Source organism: Ictalurus punctatus, chromosome 14, assembly GCF_001660625.3.
Source record: "Ictalurus punctatus breed USDA103 chromosome 14, Coco_2.0, whole genome shotgun sequence".
NCBI lineage: Eukaryota > Metazoa > Chordata > Actinopteri > Siluriformes > Ictaluridae > Ictalurus > Ictalurus punctatus.
The window spans coordinates 22,415,086-22,434,893 of record NC_030429.2 but is presented as its reverse complement, the minus strand read 5'-3'; the positions used below and the strand labels follow the sequence as shown (position 1 = coordinate 22,434,893).

The following is a 19,808-nucleotide window of genomic DNA, read 5'->3' as shown; positions in this document are numbered from 1 at the left end:
ATTTGTACTTGTACATCAGCAGATCAGACTGGTTAATGTCGACTTCTGCAGGTTTAAAGGAATTTCTAGGAATGTTTTTTTTTCTTTCTTTCTTTCTTTTCCAAACTCGTAAGCAGACTTATTAATGGTCCATTTGTGTAGCGTTCCAACGGACGTAACGTGCTCCAAAAAACACACAACATACAGCGTAAACATTGAGTATCGAAATGACAAATGACCTCGTTTTATTAGCCCTAAAGAACTGTACTAGATGTAATATGGAATATAAAATGATGTAACGCGAGTCCGTAATTAAACTCACACGAAATGCACATGTAAAGAGTCTTGATCACAAACTGTCTACACACACACACACACACACACACACACACACACACACACACACAGACTGTACTTACACACTGTGGTTCCTGAGAATGGAGAGCAGTGTTGCTTTGTGACAGGCAAGAACAAGCTATCAAGGGCAACTCATCTATCATTCAACAGCATGATAAATTTTTAGAAAGATGTGAGAGAGAGGGAGAAAGGGAGAGAGAGAGAGGGAGATGGCATGAGTGGGAGTAAAAAAGGAGAGGAGGGGATAAAAAAAAGTGGGTAAAATACACAGAGAGAGAGAGAGAGAGAGAGAGAGAGAGAGAGAGAGAGAGAGAGAGAGCGAGAGCGAGAGAGGCGGTAGGGGGTGTTGTGGAGGAAAGGACAGGGTGGAGGGGGAACAAATATCCCTGCTGGTCTCTGTGGAAAACTGCAAATGCTTTAAGTGTGTGTGAGAGAAAGAGAGACAGAAAAAGAAAGATAGTAATTCACATAATCAATTCATGAAATAATCAGCACTACACACAAATAGTTTACTTTCTCAACATGCTTCTCTTCTCTGACTTTTAGAAGAATTCTCAAGGGGACCCTGCTGTCAGGCACGAATCTCTTCATTTATTCCATCTCTTTTTCCCTTTATCTACTCTCTGGTGCACTCTCTCACTCATTCTCCTACTTTCTAATCCTATTCATCTCTCTTCAGAATCAACTTCAGAAGTCTTCTGCCCTTCTCCTTTGTTTTTTTTGTTTTTTTTAAGTCAGCCTGTGTGTCCATCCATCCGTCTGCCTGTCTTTCTCTCTTCTCGCCCACGGAGTTTCCCCCCATCCTTCTCCTCTCTATCTCGCAGTCTGACTGGCCGTACATCCGTGTCTCTTGTGTCCTCTCCCTCTCTCTCTCCCCCTCTCTAAGACACACAGACACTTAAATACTTCAAGCATTAAAGAAGATGAATTGAATGATTACCATTTACAAAAGGCAGTTAAAGCTTCACCCAGAGCATTATTATCTGAGAAATATAGAATCGAATCGAATAGAATCGAATCGAATCGAATCGAATAGACTCGAATAGGTTAACTGACTCCTGGCAGGAAAAAGTGAGCTAATAGGCCAATGCAATAATTATTATTGTGAGAGTACAGCAAGAGATGGAGAGACACGGAGAGAGACTAAGAGACAGTAAGAGAGACTGAGGGACAGTGAGAGAGACTGAGAGACAGTGAGAAAGACTGAGAAACGGTGAGAGAGACAGCGAGAGAGAGAGACAGTGAGAAAGACTGAGAAACAGTGAGAGAGACAGCAAGAGAGACAGTGAGAAAGACTGAGAAACAGTGAGCGAGACAGAGACAGTGAGAAAGACTGAGAAACAGTGAGAGAGACAGCAAGAGAGACAGAGACAGTGAGAAAGACTGAGAAACAGTGAGCGAGACAGCGAGAGAGACAGAGACAGTGAGAAAGACTGAGAAACAGTGAGAGAGACAGCAAGAGAGACAGTGAGAAAGACTGAGAAACAGTGAGCGAGACAGCGAGAGAGACAGAGACAGTGAGAAAGACTGAGAAACAGTGAGCGAGACAGCGAGAGAGACAGAGACAGTGAGAAAGACTGAGAAACAGTGAGAGAGACAGCAAGAGAGACAGAGACAGTGAGAAAGACTGAGAAACAGTGAGCGAGACAGCGAGAGAGACAGAGACAGTGAGAAAGACTGAGATGGAGAGACCGTGAGAGAGACAGAGACCGTGAGAGAGACAGCGAGAAAGGCTGAGATAGAGTGAGACAGCGAGAGAGACCGATAGAGAGACAGTGAGAAAGACTGAGATAGAGAGACAGCGAGAGAGACTGAGAGACCACGAGAGAGACCGTGAGAAAGACCGAGATAGAGAGAGACAGAGAGAAAGAGAGTGATAGAGAGCAGTAGATAGAGAGATGGCAAGAGAGACAGGGAGAGAAATGAGGGATACTTCAGGCTGAAGAGGCAGAGCGATAAGAGAGAACAGCATCTAAATCTATATTCTCCCATATGCAGATATTCCTGTGTGTATAATATGAATATAATATACACGTGTGAATTGTATTTGTTTTATTATTTCCTGCACACCATCATCAACATTAGTTTTTCTTTTCCCTTATTGCATTTACTGCAGTTAACTAACTTTAACCACAACTTATGTCGATAAAGCTATTTGACCTCACACCCTTTTCTCACTATTTTATCCTCTTTTATTTTATTTATTTTTTTTTGGGGGGGGGGGCATGACGTTTATGTATGCATGGTAGAGCCACTGATGCATCTGTGCTGTGAAGATGAGATAACAGAAGATCTATAGAACAGTGTCATGATACGGTTACAACCTCTGGAGCAGTTTGGCTTTAAGAGCTTTGTGTTAGTGGCTTTGATCTGAAGCGTCACCCTTGAAACTTCAGGCATTAGATTGACATCAGAGGTGCTTTGTCTGGGATCAAACCAAGAAGCTCTATCATATTGTGCTTCCTGGTGCTGAGCTTTAATCTACTGACCCTGATCCAGCCCCGAACCTTGAGCCCCACAGTCCCCACAATCCCCCACTGCCACATTACAGCATTTATCTAATTACCTGCTGTGGCTTCACACGAACTGATGTAATGTTAACCATGTTCATTCTATTTAGTGTATAACTTGCGCTACAAACCAGCGCATTGGAAGCCATTTTGTAGAAACAAACACAACGAGATACACAGTAATATGTTTACTAAAACACACAGCAATAATGTACAATGAAGTGCTTCAATTATACATTCAGAATCATCTCCCTAATGACAATGGGACATATTTAAGGCGTCATTTCATAAAGATCCAAAAGGTATGTGGCGTGAATGATAGTGCCAGCCTTTATAAGTCTATTTCAAATGCTAAACCCTGTTTTTCTCACTGACCAGCCAAATTCTTCCCATTGGAGCTCAACAGTTGAGAGATTACTGTGGAGGTCCAACCATTTTTCATGGCATACCTTGACTAAATGTTAGAAAACATGTGCTATGTTGGTGGTTGGCAAAATGCCATAATTCTAAAAAGATGCATTAAAATACCACTACTAGCTTGTGTGCCTTTGGGGTATAGTGTGTGTCAGGCATTATGTAATAATTCAGCCAAGGACACGCCAAGGACACGCGCTGAGGCACTCTGTTACACCGATCTGGATTTCCATTTAAACAAGTCCTAAAGAACATTTAAAGAAATCTACCACTTTAAATATAGAAAATCTCTACTATGTTACATTCTGTAATATACTATAGATTCAAAATTCTACATTCAAGAGTTTGTCATCGTCTTGGACAACAAAATAATTTTTATGTTGCTTGTGAACTGAAGCTCACAAGCTCACTTGACCTGTTTCTGCATGATTTAATGCACTGGTGCCACATAATTGGCTGACTGGATAATTGCATGTATGCAGGTGCAGGTGTTCTGGTGACCAGTCCCCTCCAAAAGTCTTGGAATGGCAAGGCCAATTCTTTTGTTTTTTTCTACACAAAAGAAAAGACATTTTGATCTCGAACCCAAAGATGAATATGAGACCTGAGACGATAGATCATAATTTCAGCTTTCATTTGCTGATATGTACAACTAGTGTGTTAAACAACATGGCACTTTTTGTTGAACCAACCCATTTTACAACGGATCGAAAATATTGGAACACGTGACTGACAGGTGTTTCTTGTTGCCCAGGTGTGCCCTGTTAAGATTGAGTGTTTAAACATTTAATAGCTCTGAATGTTTGAGCCTTGGGTTTCGCCTGTGAAGACTGCATCTGTTGTTAAAAAGGATAAACCAACATGAAGATCAGAGAGCTGTCTGTGGGAGAGAAGCAAACCATTCTGAAGCTGAGAAAAGAGAGAAAATCTATCGGAGACAATGCCACAAGAATTAGGCATAGTCAATACAACAATTTGGAATGTCCACAGGGCAGGGGTGAAGGTATGAGGATCCACCGTTCGAAGAAGACTTCAGGAGCAGAAATATAGAGGCCATTCCACAAGATGCAAAAACCACTCATCAGCAGTAAGAATCAGAAAGCCAGAATGGAATTCGCAAAGAAATACAGAGATGATCCAGAAAAGTTCTGGAACCAAGATTAACCTGTACGAAAGTGATGGACAGGCCAAAATGTGGAGAAAGAAAGGATCTGCTCATGATCCAAAACATACAACTCATCTGTGGAACATGGCGGAGGTAGTGTCATGGCTTGTCCTTGCACGGCTGCTCCTGGAACCGACTCACTAATCTTTATCGATGATGTGACTCATGATGGTAGCAGCAGAGTAAATTCAGAAGTTTACAGAAACATTTCCTCTGCCAACTTACAGATAATAGCATCCAAATTAATCAGGAGGAACTTTATCAAGCGGTAAGACAACGAACTAAAACACGCAGCCAACTCAACAAAGAACTTCATCAGGGGGAAAAGTGGACGGGTTTAGACTGGCCAAGTCAATCGCCAGACCTTAAATCAGTCGAGCAGCATTTCACCTCCTGAAGACGAGAAACTCCCCGAAACAAACAACAACTGAAAGGGGCTGTGGTACAAGCCTGGGAAAGCATCACAAAAGAAGAACCCAACAGTTTGGTGAGATCATTAGATTAATTCAAATAACAACTCTTTACAACCATGCTGAGAAGAAAACATATGTCGCATCGAACCTTGAGCCTGTGGTTTGAGGTTTGACATGTTGTGAATTCTGAGATGCTTTTTTGCTTACCACAGTTGTAAAGAGTGTTTGAGTTACCATTTCCTTCCTGTCAACTCAACCCAGTCTGGCCATTCTCCTCCGAATAGATTTTTTCTTCGAGGCATTTTTGTGTGTGTGTATATATATATATAGCTTTTTGCCTGTCTATCTAATTATAAAGCCAGTAGTTCCATATATACGAATACATGCACGTACATATCTGCCTGAAACCTTGGCAGCATTCCTAAGAATTTCTTCTGACTAATGATGAGCTGGAGGGAATATGAGATGCACTCAGCCTATTGCAAAAAAAAAAAAAAAAAAAAAAAAAAAAAAAAAAAACCCTCACCAACACACACAACTCACTCAAAATGTCAGCTGATAACCTATGACTCAGATGTGTATACACTTGTTCGCTTCCTTAACACTGGAAGCAAATGCAATGAGTGTGTGTGTGTGTGTGTGTATATATATATATATATATATATATATATATATATATATATATATATATATATATATATATATATATATATATGACCTAAAACATCATCAGATTTTCACACAAATCCTAAAGGTAGATAAGGAGAACCCATTAAACACATGAGACAAAAATATTATGCTTGGTCATTTATTTACTGACGAAAATGGTCCAGTATTTAATATCTGTGAGTGGCAAAAGTATGTGGACCTCTAGGATTAGCAGTTAATTTGAAGGTGAAATTAAGTGAATCCAGTGTTTTCAATCATTGGGATGACAAATCAGGTGTGAGTGAGCACCCTGTTTTATTTAAAGAACAGAGATCTATCAAAGTCTGCTCTTCACAACACATGTTTGTGGAAGTGCATCATGGCATGAATATAGGAGATTTCTGAGGACCTAAGAAAAGAGTGGTTGATGCTCCTCGGGCTGGAAGAGGTTACAAAACCATCTCTAAAGAGTTTGGACTCCACCAATCCACAGTCAGACAGATTGTGTAGAAATGGAGGAAATTCAACACCATTTCATTTAGACCAAGCATTTAGAAAGGAAACCACTGCATTCCAGCATAAGAACCTTATACCATCTGTGAAACATGGTGGTGGTAGTGTCATGGTTTGGGTCTGTTTTGCTGCATCTGGACCAGAACGACTTGCCATCATCGATGGAACAATGAATTCTGAATTATACCGGTGAATTCTACAGGAAAATGTCAGGACATCTGTTCATGATCTGAATCTCAAGAGACAGTGGGTCATGCAGCAAGACAACGACCCTAAACACACAAGTCATTCTGCCAAAGAACGGTTAAAGAAGAATAAAGTTCATGTTTTGGAACGGCCGAGTCAAAGTCCTGACTTTAATCCAAAAGAAGTGTTATGGGAGGACCTGAAGCAAGAAGTTCTTTGAGTTAAACCCACCAACATCCCAGAGCTGAAGCTGTTCTGCACTGAGGAACGGGCTAAAACTCCTCCAAGCCGATGTACAGGACTGATCAACAGTTACCGGAAACGTTTAATTGCAGTTATTACTGCACAAGGAGCTCACACCAGATACTGTAAACAAAGGTTCACATACTTTTGCAACGCACAAATATGTAATATTGGAACATTTTCCTCATTAAATAAATGACAAAGTATAATATTTTTGTCTCATTTGTTTAACTGGGTTATCCTTATCTACTTTTAGGACTTGAGTGAAATTGAAATTCTGATGATGTCTGAGGTCATATTTATGCAGATATATAGAGAATTCGAAAGGGTTCACAAACTTTCAAGCACCCCTGCAGTTACTGCTTCATCATTAACCCTGCTCATGTCTCTTTCCATCTGCCACAGGCACACCCTACACGAACATAATTTCTCATTTAGATGTTAATATTCTTTAGTGAACAGTATATGCTAATCTATGCTAGTCATGTACAGAGACAGAAATCAGCATATATACATATTCATAAAGAATTCATATTGAATTGGTGCTTGTAAAAGTGCAGTTGTGTATTAGAGTTTCACACTGATTATATTCCAAACAGAAACAGACAAGCTGAAAAATAAATAAGTTCACCAAGTCACCTTCTGTCAAAGTCACTCCTACTCAGTATTAGACACATTTAATAAAACAAAATTGAAGCGACGCTCTAAACTGCAAATGAATTCTGGTGCACAGTGCTGTGAAAAAGTATTTTACCCCATCCTGATTTCTTCTGTTTTTGTGTATATCTCAAACTAAACAGATCTTCAGGCAAAGTGAAACATAAAACAAAGTAACAACCTGAGTAAACACACAATACAGTATTTATTTATTTATTTATTGGGGGGGGGGGGGGGGTATCTAACACCTATCACCAATCTGAAAAACGAATTGCCCTCTTAAACTTAAAATCTGGCTGTGCGACCTTTAACAGCAATAACTGCAACCAAATGCTTCAGATAACTGGAGATCAGACGTTCACTTACTTCTAGGACTAGGACTTACTCCTATGCTTGGGATCTGCTTTGCAGCTGCGCTTGAGTTTCAACTTACGGACTGAAGACCGGACATTCTCCTTTAGGATTTTTTGGTAGAGAGCAGGATTCACGTTTCCCTCAATTACTGCAGGTTGCCCAGGTCCTGAAGCAGTAAAGCATCCCCACACCATCACACTTCCACCACCATGCTTGATCATAGGTATGATGTTCTTTTCGTGAAATTCTGTGTTTGGTTTACTCCAGATGTAACGGGACCCCTGTCTTCCAAACAGTTCCACTTTCGACTCATCAGTCCACAGAACATTCTCTCAAAAGGTTTACAGATCATCAAGGTGTGTTTTGGCTAAATTCAGACAAACTTTAAATGTTCTTCTGGGTTAGCAGTGGTTTTCACCTCACCACTCTTCCATGGATGCCATTTGTGCCCAGCGTCTTTCTGATAGTGGCGTCACTTCTGGGAAGTTTCACTACTGTACCGAGTTTATCCATTTTGAGATAATGGCTCTCATTGATCCCCAGAGTCTTTGAAATAGCTTTGTAACCCTTCCCAGACTGATGAATGTCAATTACCTTCTTCATCATCATTTCTGGATTTTCTTTCACCTTTGACATAGCGTGTTACTGAGTAAGACCCTTTAACCAACTTCATGCTGTTGAAAAAGTTCTATTTAAGTGTTGATGTGATTGAACAGGGTTTGCAGTAATCCGGCCTGGTTGTGTCTAGTCCAGCTGAACCCCATTATGATGCAGATTCATACATTTGGGGAATTAGTAACTACACGGGCAAATACATTTTCACACACTCCCAGTTGGTACTGGAGAACCTTTTTTGCTTCAATAAATAACATTATCGTTTAAAAACGGTATGTTGTGTTTAGTCAGGTTGAATTCGTCTTAACTTCGATTTAGCTTTGATTTCTGAAACAGTTTAGCACGAGATGTACACAAAAACAGAAGAACTCGGAAATACTTTTTCACAACACTGTATATTTGCTCTTCGTCTAGAGAACATCCTAAACAACACGACTACAGCAATCATTTTGCTTTGCTTTCCAAAAAAAAAAAAGAAAGAAAAAGAAACGAAATGCCAAATTCTTTCAACAGAATACTGAGATCACTGTTAGGCCTTGTTACCGTCATGTTCGCGGGAGTTTAGTTCATTTTCTGGAGGGAAACCTGATCAGGAATGAGTGTTGGCACAGACATCGTTGTGATGGTGGTGTACGTTTTCTGATCCCGTGCCGAAATGATATTAATATAAACGTCTGTTGTGACTAAAAACAACATCACTGTAGGGTCAGCAATAAAAATGGAAGACATATACGCAGCAGTGAATGGCAGATTATGGGGGGTTGGGAGAAATGGTCATTTATAAGTGGACACTTACAGAAAAAGGATAAAATCTCTTGCTTTGGAAATTAGAGGTTTCTAAAGTTTCCAGAGAAACAGAACATTTCAGACAAGCTGCTTCTCCATTTCTTACTGGGGGTTCCTCGCAGGATTTTACCAGCTGTGTATTGTAAGCTCAGTTTAATGATAAAAAATTCCAAAGTGACAAAAATAATAATACTCGGTCAACCGTGTAATTCTTCTTGAAGGTGATTTCAGACAAATTGGCTCCTAATTCACTGAAAAGCTGAGCTTTGTACAATAATCACCCGAATCTACAGTGCTTATTAATGATGAGATGTGGTGTGTGTTTGTCTATCGGGGATGATCTGTGACTCCTGGGAAACCACGCACCATTTCTCCTCTATTAGAAAGAGGCTCTGGAGCAATTCTCCTCCTCACCCACTGCCTTCATTAACGGCTGCCTGTAGTACCGACTCGCTCATATCAAAACACTGGCACCCAGAACCGGAGGTTCCCTCCAATCAGCAGACAGGATGCAATTATCACCACTCTCTCACTCTCTCTCTGTCACACACGCATGGAAAAAGAAAGAGAGAAACCGCGAGAGAGAGAGCGAGAGAGAGAGAGAGAGAGGGGGGCATGCATGGTGGGTCAGTCTCACCAGACTTCATTAAGGATTTAATACCAGTCTGTATGACCCACTGACACTCGGCCATGACGCATGTGAAGTCCAACTGAGTCAGATGGGAAAAGTGTGTTCGTGTGAGAGAGAGAGAGAGAGAGAGAGAGAGGGAGGGAAGAGGGGGAGTGTGGGGGAGTAGTTTCCACCTGGAGGATGCTGAGAAATGAGTGATATTTAGAACTCCAGGCATCTTATTTGACCCGAGCCAATTTCTGAGGCACGGTGGTTAGCACGTTTGCCTCGCACCTCTGGGGTTGGCGGCTCCAATCCCGCCCCCGCCGTCCGTGCGCGGAGTTTGCATGTTCCCCCCGTGCTTCGGGAGTTTCCTCCGGGTACTCCGGTTTCCTCCGCCAGTCCAAAGACAGTGTCTTAAAGTGTCTAAAGTGTCCGTAGTATGTGAATGGGTGGGAGTGTGTCTCCCCCACCTTGTGCCCAGAGTTCCCTGGGATAGGCTCCAGGCTTCCCCGTGACCCTGTGTAGGATAAGCGGTACAGAAAACGGATGGATGGATGGAACTCTAATGCACTTCTGATGTAAAGCTGTAAAACTGGATACTACACTAAAAACCCCTCGCTCCAAATATAAACCTGGTGATATAGAGTAGAGTATATTGGAGTAGGCTTGCACAATATAAATTGTTTCCCGGATTGTGGGAACATTGCATTTCCACCATTCTGTGTTTAAGGAGTGTAGGGGAGGGTGTAATAATATTACCAGCTTTGCAATCAGGAACTGTGGCAATCGCGAGACCTCAGCAGGACAGTGGATTTACGTGATTCTGCAGTAACAGTGCAGTAAACAGTAAAAAAAATTAAAAAAACCTCCACGATATTTCACGGTAATACTCAGAGATCAGTTGTCTAATGTCCACATAACCGATATTTTTTTTATGTTGTATGTTACAATATTTTTTTTTTGATGCGCACAATTTGAGCAGGAAGTGACTGTTAATATTAGAGATGCACCGATACTGAATTTCTCAGCCGATTCCGACAGCTGATTATTCAGCGAGGTCGGCCGATAACGATAACCGATGACCGTTAGTTTGGCGGTTCTGCCTTTTATGCCTTCTTTTAAATGAATACTAATTAATTCAACAATTCTGAAGGGAATGCAAATAAAAACTTTATTCTCTCCGTTTCGACAAGTTGTTTCACAGTAACTGGTCTCATCAACACAAAACACATTACTCTAATTAACATCCAGACATGAACTAAATTCTGAAGATTATATTAAGATTTCTTAACTTATTGAATGTTATTCATTCATATTAACATTGACTGAATTCTAAAAAAAAAAAAAAAACCCTCCTGTTAGTCTCACATTCACTCAACACATTCACTCGCCCTGACAGGATTTGATTGACGGGATATAATCGGCCCTGATCGTCGGAGGTTTTCAAACTATCGGCCGATGGCGTGAAAAATTGTGTTTATAAGCCGGTACCGATCATCGGCCGATACGTCGGTGCATCTCTAGTTAATATCGGAGCGTTTAAAACACCTGCACAAATCGCTCCAGGTTTGCATTTCGATTTGCTCATCTATCATTTTATTCAGGAGAAAAAGAACACTCTTCTGGTATATTTTGTACAGGCGTGCTCAGATGATTTGTGGCGCGCCTGTGCAAAATGCATAATGATTGACAGGTCTGGTAATATAATATAATCGGAGATAAACGTCACTGGATATTGTGGCGATGTGATATCAAGTTTAGACGATGATACTGTTGTATTATATTATACAAGCCTAGTTTGGAGTAATCAATGGTCATCATAACGCTATTATGATTAGAGGAAATTAAAAAACGTGACGGGCAACCAGACCGGTGAACAAGCATGAAGGAAGAAGACTAAACACTAATCCAAACTCTCTTATGGAGTCTTCTAAATAAATCTCATTAGTGTGACAAAATGCCTGTTTATCTACCTCTCTGCTGTGTGTGTCTTTCTTTCCCTCTGTGTGTGTGTGTGTGTGTGTGTGTGTGTGTGTCTCCTGTTTGTCCTTGGCTGAGCAGAGTTTTCTAGCCCTTGAACACTACAGTCGTCTATCCGAGTGAATATGGAGTAACTTCATCTCTGCTCTCAACTTGACGACTATTTTCGGATTTCCATCATTGCTTTTCATTTTAGGAAATCTCCCAGAAAAGGTCAACCAGCTTCTCAAAATGGCATTGTTGAATTCCTTTCCACAGGAAGTAGACAAGAAGGTGGTCAAATGGCATTTCTTTTTATTATTATTATTTATTTATTTACAGTGAATTAGTTCAAGTATTATAGATATGTAATAAAAAAATATGTAGTTCAAGTCCTATAAATATGTAATAAAATATGCAGTTCAAGATCTATAAATATGTAATAAAATATGTAGTTCAAGTCCTATAACTATGTAATAAAATGTAGTTCAAGTCCTATAACTATGTAATAAAATATGTAGTTCAAGTACTATATGTAATAAAATATGTAGTTCAAGTACTATAACTATGTAATAAAATATGTAGTTCAAGTACTATAAATATGTAATAAAATATGCAGTTCAAGTACTATATGTAATATGTAATAAAATATGTAGTTCAAATACTATAAATGTGTAATAAAATATGTAGTTCAAGTCCTATAAATATGTAATAATGTAGTTCAAGTCCTATAAATATGTAATAAAATATGCAGTTCAAGTACTATATGTAATATGTAATAAAATATGTAGTTCAAATACTATAAATGTGTAATAAAATATGTAGTTCAAGTCCTATAAATATGTAATAATGTAGTTCAAGTCCTATAAATATGTAATAAAATATGCAGTTCAAGTACTATATGTAATATGTAATAAAATATGTAGTTCAAATACTATAACTATGTAATAAAATATGCAGTTCAAGTCCTATAAATATGTAATAATGTAGTTCAAGTCCTATAAATATGTATGAAATAAATCAATAAAATTGTGTGGGTGTATCTTATTAGTTCTTTCTCTTGAAATATAAAATGTAGAACATGAGGTGCAAAATGTCGGAAATTCCAGCAGTTTTTCTTACTTTGAAAGTGAAAAACTGTGAATATACTATTAGAGAAGCCTGGCGTATTTTTGCTATGTAGGCCTGTTTCAGTTCAGGAATGCACACGCCGCTGCTCCATTATCGCATGCTGCTGTCACATGGCGACGGTGACATTTTACCGATTAACAGAATACTTGTTTAAATTCATCTCCATCAAGTGGTTTTGCCTAAATATTGAAATATTAATCAAATTTTTGAGAGCCCTCTGATGGGGACCTTCACCATGCCATGTGATTACAGGAAAGGAAGTACAAACAGCCCTTCCTGGTCATGTGACGTGACTTTATGTTTTGTTATAGGTAAAGTCCCCTTTTTCCAGTTAAATAGGAAAACAGTAGTTTTGTTTTATTGCCTATCAAAAAATTGGAGATAACTGAATTGTTGCCATGTGGCAACATCACGCAGTAAAGGGATCGACTGATTTTTTTGTAAGGGTAAGGGTCTCCAGTCCAAGTGAATAAATGTAAAATACCAGCTTTTCTCAGATAACTCTGATGTTAGATCTGCTGTTGCAGAAAAGCTCCTGTAAAGCTCAGTCATAAGCTCTAAACACAGCCTGATGCCACACAAGCAAACAGTTTCTGCTCTTTCTGTGCAGTTAGCTTGCATCAGCGAGGAATCAGAACAAACATGGCTTCCTGACAGCTACACGTAATAGCTTGCTTACTCTCAAATACACGCACGTACACGTCTCCACGCTCTCGTCATGCATGTCGTGTGCTTAGTATTACTACAATGTTGGGTTTTTTTTCCTCCCGAGTTGATTAGGAGGAAACATCATGCATGATCATGGATCAATCGGCTCGGTACGACGCGAGCGGATCCGTTGGTGTGAGGAAAGAAGCGCTCGGCTTGCATGCTCCGCTCGATCTGCCTAACGAGCAGCCACCTTATTTGAATCAATCACATTTCATGCTGCTTAATTAACACCGACGGAGGCTGAGCAGAGCGTGATCAAACACTACCCACTCGCACACATGCAAAGAAACATGCGCACATGCACACACAGACACATGAGCTCATATCAAGAGCAGGACAATTGCAGTTGTGTGTGTGTGTGTGTGTGTGTGTGTGTGTACTCCAAGAGTTCTGGGCTTGCTCAAGCTCTCAAGTGCAACTTCAAGATTATCCACATGACGAGTCAAATTTTGTTACGTAAACCATGAACTGCATTACAACTCAAAGCCTTTCAATGTAATCTATAGTGACAGTGCTCGCCTGTGGAGGAGAGAGCGTCTGTGTGTGTGTGTGTGTGTGTGTGTGTGTGTGTGTGTGTGTGTGTGTATGTGTGTGTGTGCGATTTGTAAGAAAGTGAGAAAATCTATGTGCAGTGACAGATTTAAGCACTGGGACAATCTGTCCAGTAACACCTATGGCTGCTATGATGTGGGTTTTTTTGTGTGTGTGTGTGTGTGTGTGTCTGTGTGTGTGTGTGTGTCTGTGTGTGTGTGTGGGGGTGGGAGGGTATGCATGGGTGTATGCATGCTACACATTAGGCTCATCATCAAATGAAATGAGTGCAGATTCGAGCACTGGGAAAGGCAGTCAAGTTTTCAATAGAAGTGCCTCCATCTTTCCTCATATTCACCATATCCAATATATATATATATATATATATATATATATATATATATATATATATTAATGTATGTATATACATATTAAACATTCCCTGTAAGAAAGAATATGGATTAAACATGAATGAATTAAATGAGCTTTGTGAAGGCAGCAGCATATGGCAAATTATATAAACAATTTGAAATTATGCACGTTTAATTATTTAAATATATTCCTTCTTACAGAGGGAGTTTAATTCATACATTAACTAACAGACAAGTACTAACACGTACTTAAGGTGGTCGTTATTCACGCATGAATTCCTAAGACTCACATCGTAGTTAAGGTTCGCTCGTGATTAGTTTGTGATAAGTACACGCCTTAACTCATCATCGGTTCATATTTACATAAATATTAATTCAGGTATTAGTGCAGGATTATTCGTGTACTGTTACTGTAAAGTGTTACCAAAAGAACAAAGTATTCAGTATTCAAAAAGTTGAGGGAGGGGGGTTTTTGATGTATTTGGTGCCCCATAAGTCAAAGGGCATGGAAGTTTCCAGCATTCAGCCAGCAGCTTGATGCTACTTTGAGACCAGTGCACTCCTTGCTTTAAGATCAAGACAAATACAGTGGAGTAGTCATATTAAACATATCAAGCAGTAGTGTTTTGTTAACTATAACTCTGGAGTGTTGCCACCTACTCACTCCTGGTGATTTGCTGGCTTTCTCTAGGTTTATATACTCATCATATACTCAATTCTAAGCTGCATTTTCAGTTGAATTTGGGGAAACCACTTGAAGCATTCGTTGTGTCGAACTATTTCAATGCTTTTGTTTGATTTGTTCATCGCAAACAGCTGAAAGTCTGTAAATGTTGACAATAAACCTGATTTGCAAGGGGGGTTGAATACTTTTGATTGCAACTGTACATGAATAGACCTTGATCAAGATTTAAAGTACCATATATTTAGGGACAGCTTTTTCTTCTCCAGAGAGAAGTTTAGATGTGCATATTGTTTGGTTATGTTGATTACTCATGTACTGTTATCAAAGTCTTACCATTTTTTGAGCATTTTAGGACAGTGATACATTAAGACATGTCAGTCGTATTATTGCAAATATTAGAGATGATATAAATAAAAAGGATGATGATTTAATCATAAAGTTTGGTTGGAAAAAAAACTGTTACACTCCCATGGCCATGTTACTTGGAGAGGTCCAGGTAAAGCAAAAATAGAAGGAGCTGAACAGCAGCAGTGTCAGTGTGTGGGTTCATTTTATGGATAGATTTGATTGGATGATACTTTGATCATTAAGGCATGTGTGTGGATGTGTGATGTGGTCAATGTGTGTGTGTGTGTGTGTGTGTGTGTGTGTGTGTGTGTGTGTGTGTGTGTGTGTGTGTGTGTGTGTGTGTAGCTCACCAGCTTGCGTTGACACCAACCACAGACGCCACACAGAGCCACCAGCCAAACAGCACACACTGTTACTGCCAATGACACCAGGAACACACTCAGTGCAACTGAGCCTGTGAATCACACACACACACACACACACACACACACACACAGAGTGTTAATGGCTGGCAGAGGGTGGAACACAGTGTTAGAAAGTTTATAGTCATAATGTGCAAAGAGCGCGGGTGTTACAGGTCAAGTGTGTGTCCAGTATAATGTTGAATAAAGGCTGTGATATAATCGAGAATATATATATATATATATAGCATAAGTTTGAACCTTCTTATTATTAAAACACTGAACGTTATCATTTTAATGTGTAAATGGCGTATGGTATAAATTTGATCTCCACACATTAATTTGCACACGCAATTGCCATTCCTGTACATTTACTAAATAATACCGTGCAGCTAAGATTAATCTAAGAAGAAACGACCCAAATTACATCTTCATTATGGAAAAGAACCAAAAAAAAAAAAAAAAAACATTTTGAGAACTCAAGAGACAAAATCCACTGTAGAGCTTTATACGTTAATACATGAGTTTACACGTGTGTTGCAAGTGACAGAGAGAGAGAGAGAGAGAGAGAGAGAGAGAGAGAGAGAGAGGGAGAGAGACAGAGAGAGGGAGAGAGAGAGGGAGAGAGAGACACAGAGAGAGAGAGGGAGAGAGGGAGAGAGAGACACAGAGAGAGAGAGGGAGAGAGGGAGAGAGAGACACAGAGAGAGAGAGGGAGAGAGGGAGAGAGAGAGAGAGAGAGAGAGAGAGAGAGAGACTGAATCCTCACAGCTCACTCCACTTACAGTGTGCAAACGCTCATTATCTCTAGCGTGATGCACACACATCTATTATTTCGTTATTTTTGTACAAATATGGACACTCACCCCGATTACACTAACACACACACACACACACTCCCCCAACACACGCACACACTCCCCCAACACACGCACACACACACTCCCCCCAACACGCACACACACACACACACACACACACACACACACACTCCCCCCAACACACCCACACGGGTCTTGTAAGTGGAGGCTAAAGCTGGCTGTGATTGTGTCAGATGGCAGGCAGACCAGTCTGGAGAGCAGGCTGTTAGGATCAGCGCTCATAATGAGTGTGTTCTATCTTGCTGTTCTTCCACAGCCACACACACACACACATACACACACACAAATAAAAACAAGCACACACTGTATAACTGACTGTACAGGAAAGAGGTGTGAAAAGAAGAGGGGAAAAAATGAAATGAAAAGAAATACAAAGCCCGAAAAGAAAAAAAAAAAAAAAAAAAAAAAAAAAAGAAAAAAAAAAGAGTGTGTGAGAGAGAGAGAGAGAGAGAGAGAGAGAGAGAGAGAGAGAGAGAGAGAGAGAGAGAGACACACACCGGAAAGAAAAAAAACCCCAGAAAAGGTGACGGTGAGAGAGACGGGGCCTGAAACTGATTAATGAATACACGTGCAGGCTGAAGGTAGAGCCGTGTGGAGAATCAGGGCTGAGATGAACGGCTGATAAAAGTGTAAGATTTATTTCCAAAGTGAGCATGGAAGGAAACTGTGACGCTCTATTACACTCGTACACAACATTATTAGCGCAATCTTGAAAAATGAAAGAGCTGGACATATCGGGGGATGGGGGGGGGGGGGGGGGGGGGGGTCTCCATCTTTTCACAACTTTGTCCTTCATCCAGAGAGACAAAAACCTGTAAATTAGGCTTCTACAAACCTCCTACGCGTTCATCTCCCTGAACATCTCTCTTATCTTTCGTCACGCAAGCTTCACGTCTTCAGATCTCCACGCGTGATTTAAAAAATAATAATAATCTCTCCGCTAGCATGCGCACCTGCGCGCGGCTCGAACGCTGATCTCCGTGTCACGATACTCCCAGACTTTCATACTGCCTTTTTTTTTTTAATACTATATACATTTTCTCACTGACTTAACAATTTGTACTCTATTTTTGGCTACGCTCTAGCAGCTGTGATCAAACAGCGGGCTTTCAAACGGCCAACAGATCGTTGTCGTACGAGTCTGGGAACGGATCCAACCCGGCTGCTCACGCAAGAACGCACGAGAAACCCAGGATGAGTCATCTACAAAAAGTTTCGGCGTGACACTACTGTAAGACGGACGGACAGCTCTCCCGTGTCATACGTCAGCTACCGTACCAATCGGGAAAGGTGAAGGCTAACACGTGCTTCCTCGGACACGCGTGAAGCCAGCCAAACACGTCTTTTCGAAGGGCTGCTCATGCGGCGTAACAGGGCAGTGTAGCACAGACGCTGGAAAGCGCTATCCGCCCTCTTCCACATACACTAGCTCACAGACGTCCATTATTGGCTAGTATCATTGTGATTGACAGGGGAGAGAGACAGACAGAGAGACAGAGAGAGACAGAGAGAGACAGAGAGAGAGAGAGAGAGAGAGAGAGATGCCCCTTTGCTACCTTGGACCCTGGGGATCATCAGAAGGATTCAAACTCGTACTCTTACCCTTTGCATATTGTCAACAAGTAACCTCGAATGATATATTTTACACACCCTAACAGGTAGGTATGTAGACAGACAGACAGACAGACAGATAAGCTGGTGTAGAAATAGTCCAGACACTCTCCTCTACTTACACCAACACACAAACACTGCTGACAGGAGACTCCCTGGATGTTAGTGGATAAGCTCTACAGACAAGAACCCAGCTGAGTGGACTCAGCGTGTGAGCGCGCGCGCGCGTGTGTGTGTGTGTGTGTGTGTGTGTGTGTGTGTAAAAGACAGAGATAGACAGATTCTGTGTTTAACCTAAACATGACCACAGGGCATAAAGCACCAATCAATCCACACAGCCGGTTCCATCTGAGGCAAGCTGCACACTAGTCTGAATGATCTTTTCACCCCTACACACACACACACACACACACACACACACACACACACACACACAAATCTTTTTTCGAAGGTGAAGCATGAAATAAAGAGTCAGTATAATGGGTCTTGACCCCACAGAGAGGAGATGGAGTGAAGGTAAACGATAGAGGGAAACCTGCTCTCGAGCCCGAGAGACACGCAGATGGAAACATGATGAGATCTAAATGAGGCGAACTGTCCCTGGTGGTGACTGTCCTTCCCCCCTACCCCTCCTACCGCCCCACCCCATTCTCTCTCTCTCTCTCTCTCTCTCTCTCTCTCAAACCTAAGGTCCAGATCTCATGATTTCTCAAGGTTGCGCTAGAACAACACGGCAGTGATATTCTGTATGGAGAGACACACACACACACACACACACTGCAGGTGTTTAGGACTTTAGGTGTTGTTTGCTCAAGGCAGATGAATGAATCTTTTGCTCTTTATTCCATCAAAATGTCAAACGTTTCATGTGAACTACACAAACGGTGGCTCCGAAAAACACACTCTGTCTCAGGCGCTTAGTGAGTTATCACATGAAGCTGTTCCAACCAGATTTGCCATCCAGAAGGCCATAATGATATGAATAAAACGGTCTTCTCAGTTAAAGAAGCTCTCAGGGCCTGCGCTTGGCTCCGAGTGCTTGTTCTGGGCACAGGCCAACTCGTTCAGAAGGGTAATTACAGGAAGCCAGAAGAAGTCTTAAACAGCTACAATCACGCTTGGGTTCAGGCGCGTAGCTCTCCGTGTCATTGACAACTTCTCACAGTGAATGACTCTTCTGTAATGAGAGAGAGGAGAAACTCGGTGTTTTCAGAACTAGCAACGGTTTAGAGAGGTTTAATGCATCGATACATATAGATAACATGTGGAACACAAATCAGGTGCGTGCTCAGTTTGTTTTTTTCCTGAATGCTAGGACCTATCTATGAAAAATAACACCTGTACCAAAGTATGCTATCATTTTCATATTAAAAGGAGTATTAGCCTGCTGGGATTTGAGCAAAGAAGCAATGAAAGCACAGAAGGCTGAGAAAAATTTGTCTTTATTGTTTAACCTTTAGATCTTTTGTTGTGCAAACACAACACAGGATTATAGGTGGTTTAGTCAGTCCTACCTCCCTTTGCCAAGATAACAGCTCTGAGTCTTCTCCTATAACGCCTGATGAGGTTGGAGAATACATGGCAAGGGATCTGAGACCGTTCCTCCGTACAGAATCTCTCCAGAGCCTTCAAACATCCAGGTCCATGCTGGTGGACTCTCCTCTTCAGTTCACCCCACAGGTTTTCTATGGGTTTCAGGTCAGGGGACTGGGATGGCCATGGCAGG

At 41.0% G+C, this 19,808-nt stretch overlaps 1 protein-coding gene across 1 annotated transcript in view; it reads right to left on the bottom strand.

The window, feature by feature from the left end:
* LOC124628858 (synaptotagmin-7) overlaps positions 1 to 19,808 on the bottom strand; it is an 83,867-nt gene that overhangs the window by 8,194 nt on the left and 55,865 nt on the right. The window contains exon 2 of the mRNA XM_047159808.2: positions 15,540 to 15,643. Within this exon, the coding sequence (XP_047015764.1) occupies positions 15,540 to 15,643 (104 nt within the window). The remainder of the gene's footprint in view (positions 1 to 15,539; positions 15,644 to 19,808) is intronic.